We start from the raw sequence: 3,416 nt of genomic DNA on the forward strand, positions 1-3,416 counted from the left end.
CACTGTAATTGTTCGCCACGGATGCGCTTCCCTATGGCAGATTTTATCCCTGAGGGCTTTGTTATACTCAGCGTAATTTGTGCTTGAATAGAATATATGACACCACTGGCATCTTTTCTTGGTCGAAAGAAAAAGGCATGATATTCTAATCTTATATTCTAGGCTCCAATGTATTATTCACATATATGGGCTTTAAGTATAATCCACTTTAATCTTGAAATTCCAGATGATAAACCCCACATACACATGGTAGTTTTTCTTTTTACGATTTTATATAATGGGTCCATGTATACAGTACTCCCTCTGTAAACTAATATAAGAGCGTTTAGATCACTTCTGTGATCTAAACACTCTTATATTAGTTTACAGAGGGAATACTTACAAAGAGAACTCCATATAAATTCATGTACCACATATGTCTTTTGGTGCTTCTTTCTATGTCTCTTGATGTTCTTGTTTCCCTTTTAGAAGCCTCACTAAGACAATTTGTTGTAATTCCGATTTTCATCGTACTTCTTTAGTATTATATTTGGATACATGTCACGGTTTTGATTGATACCGACCTCCCAGTAAGATGAAGTTATCCTTATTGCAACAATCAAGTTACAAGTTTTTCTTACTTAATACTAGATGATATGAGTAGGATTTTATATTACTAATATATGAACTAAAATTTAAAATACATATGAATCGCTATATGTAATCATTGATTTGAGTCTTTTCCCGTGCATATTTACATGTTGAGGTGGACATTTCTCATTACATGTTCAAGTGGCATGTGTGCATGGTGAGAAAAATAGGTTAGTAGAGGCTAGATATTAGATATAAAATAAAATAACAGTATAAGAACTAAAATTATAATACATATGATTTAGTATATACAACTATTTAGCAAAATCTTTTTCCATGCATATTTGCATGTTGTGGTGAGTATTTTTCATGCATGTTGGCATGCTCATATAGCATGTGTACCATGTTGAGGAAAATAAGTTAGTGGAGGCTAATTATTTAGATATAGAAGATAACTACTTGGGGTGGATTAACTAACTTCTTGCCACCTAATAAACATGTCATTTTTAAACCGGATGAGCTTAAAGTCGGGCGCAACTCTATGTGCATTTGTAGACCGAGAAATGCCCAAATACTACTTAGTTGCACAGTTCTACGACTAAGCGTGCTTGGTTCACCGAGTATTTCTGAATGAGACAGGGATAGCCATCTTGTGGTCGATCATGTTTGGTTCGGAACACAATGGAGATGAGAGCAACCAAGATTTCGGATATGTTCCCTCGAAAACTGGCACTCATCTAGCAAAATCTGCGGGGTAAGGGCACCACTCTTCATAGTTTATAAAACATATGATTATCCAATTTCCGTGAGATAAAGATATAAACAATTAGAATTATCAATTCCTAACTGTGAGTTTCTCGGTCCGAGTTAAAAGCAATGGATGAGGGGTACGGAGCGAGATGATGCCCATAATAATCGAGCAATGGTACATCTACGGACTCATATTTACATAAAGATTTTACGGGTTGAGATGGCTGGCTTGAAAATCAGAGAGGATCAAACAGTGAAAATCAGTAGAGATTAGCGGGGGAGAGGACATGTATGCTCGTAGTGTCCTAACATTCTGCACGACCACAATTAAAGAAGTAAGGGTCTCTTTGATTCATAAAATTTCCAAAACGCAGGAATAGGAAAAACGTGGGATTAGAGTGGCATATCATCTTGAATGCTACAGGATTGAATGAGTGTATAATTGTACATAGGAGAAACGTAGGATTCTTTTAAAGAGGTTTGAGTGGATGAAAAAATTTCTATAAAATCTAGTGCAAATGAATCTCATAAAAAAATTCCTATGGTTTACAATCCTACGAATGAAACAACCTACATAAGAAATTTTTTTAAGGATTTAAATCCTTCAAAATTTCTGTGAGAATCCTTTGATTCAAAGAAGCCCTAAACATGCATGCTACCCAGCACAAGAGGCTCGGAATGTCCAAGAAATGGTCAAGCCATTAGCATGCAAGAAGAACAGCACCAGGGCACATGTCCACGGGATCACCAGCCAATGCCAAGCATGCAAGCCCCTCCCTGGCGCGCGGCCACCCGCCATCACCAAGGCCGCGCTCCGCGGCGGACCTTGGCCTTCCCTTCCCGCCCTTGCTCATATATATACGCCCGCCCACGCTCCAGCACGGTGCACCGTCCTCTCCCGCCCCGCACTGCCAGCAACTCGAGCACTCGACTACCGCACGCCCTGGCCATGTCTCGCGCGCTCGCCCTCGCGGCCCTCCTGCTGCTCGCCGCCCTCGCCGCGGCGCCGCTCGCCGCCGCGGACAGCAGCCCGGAGTCCATCCCCTTCGCCAAGGAGGTCGCCGGCGGGGCCGAGGCGGCCAAGAGCGCCGGCACGCAGGCCGCCTCGGCGGTCGCCGGGGGCGCTACCCCGCCCGTGGACCCCGACCCGACCAGCGGCATCAAGGCCGACCCCGCGCCCGCCAGGCGCTGAACCGTGGGCCGATCTTCGTTCGATCACTTCCTTTTCTTCCAAGATGATGAGTTTGTGATCCGTGCGCGCTAGTGTCGCGCATGCGTGTCGGTTAATAATTTTAGTGCTGCGCTTTTTAGTTGATTGATCTTTTCCATCGGTGATTTTGTAAGTGTGGATGTGCCACGCAGACCTGACCGGCATTTCCCGGTCGGGTGCTTGCGTTCTTCTGACGTGAAATAAAACTGGATTCAGAACGAAAACTTGTCGTTTCATTCGACGTCTAAGATCGATCTTTTGGCGTTTTATACTTACATTTCAGACCGATGTGTACAATGGTCCATTGATATAAGACCAATTCTAGCAAAGCTGTCATAATCACAGCCTTTATAATGCATATATACAATGTGTTTCACAATGTGTTGGAGGTTGCGGAGTCTACGCGAATATAGAGCCGGCGTAATGCAACATCCATATATTTTTCTTTGTTTTAGCTTTCTACACTATTGCAATAATTCAGGTCAAACAGTGCAATAATTCAACAAATATTATTATTAACAAACGCTGATAGGAAATACAACAAAGAATCCAATTAAATAAATTGTTCAAGTAAAAGTAAATAAATTCTAAAGAAATTTAAGCATGTTGTCTCTGAGGTAGCCGTCAGTGATGCACAATAAGATTCTCCTTCAGTTGACGATGAATGACCCGGTCTTCAATCTATCGGTACGCCTAGAAATGCTTGAGACAGTTTTGTATGCCTGAAGATTGTGCCAATATTTTCATAGTCAACGGAGATAGCCATATCTCCCTTCTTCAATGATCATGTTGTTTAGAATCACACGCATACGATGGTATATGTTAAGACATCCTTGTTCCATAAACGAGCAGGCCTAAAAATTGAAAACCTTGCTTGCAACAATCC

General features: G+C 41.9%; 1 protein-coding gene across 1 annotated transcript; it reads left to right on the top strand.

Moving 5' to 3' along the window:
- Nucleotides 1-2,092: 2,092 nt before the first annotated feature.
- On the top strand, nucleotides 2,093-2,722 carry LOC125556207. Its single transcript, XM_048718988.1, has one exon. It carries the CDS (start codon nucleotides 2,270-2,272, stop codon nucleotides 2,510-2,512), a length of 243 nt encoding a protein of 80 aa, XP_048574945.1. The 5' UTR covers nucleotides 2,093-2,269; the 3' UTR covers nucleotides 2,513-2,722.
- The last annotated feature ends 694 nt before the right edge of the window (nucleotides 2,723-3,416 follow it).

The sequence above is a fragment of the Triticum urartu genome, chromosome 5 (assembly GCF_003073215.2).
Source record: "Triticum urartu cultivar G1812 chromosome 5, Tu2.1, whole genome shotgun sequence".
NCBI classification, from domain to species: domain Eukaryota; kingdom Viridiplantae; phylum Streptophyta; class Magnoliopsida; order Poales; family Poaceae; genus Triticum; species Triticum urartu.

Coding starts and splice junctions, on each gene's coding strand:
- LOC125556207 (XM_048718988.1), top strand. CDS start 2,270: ATGTCTCGCGCGCTCGCCCTCGCGGCCCTCCTGCTGCTCGCCGCCCTC.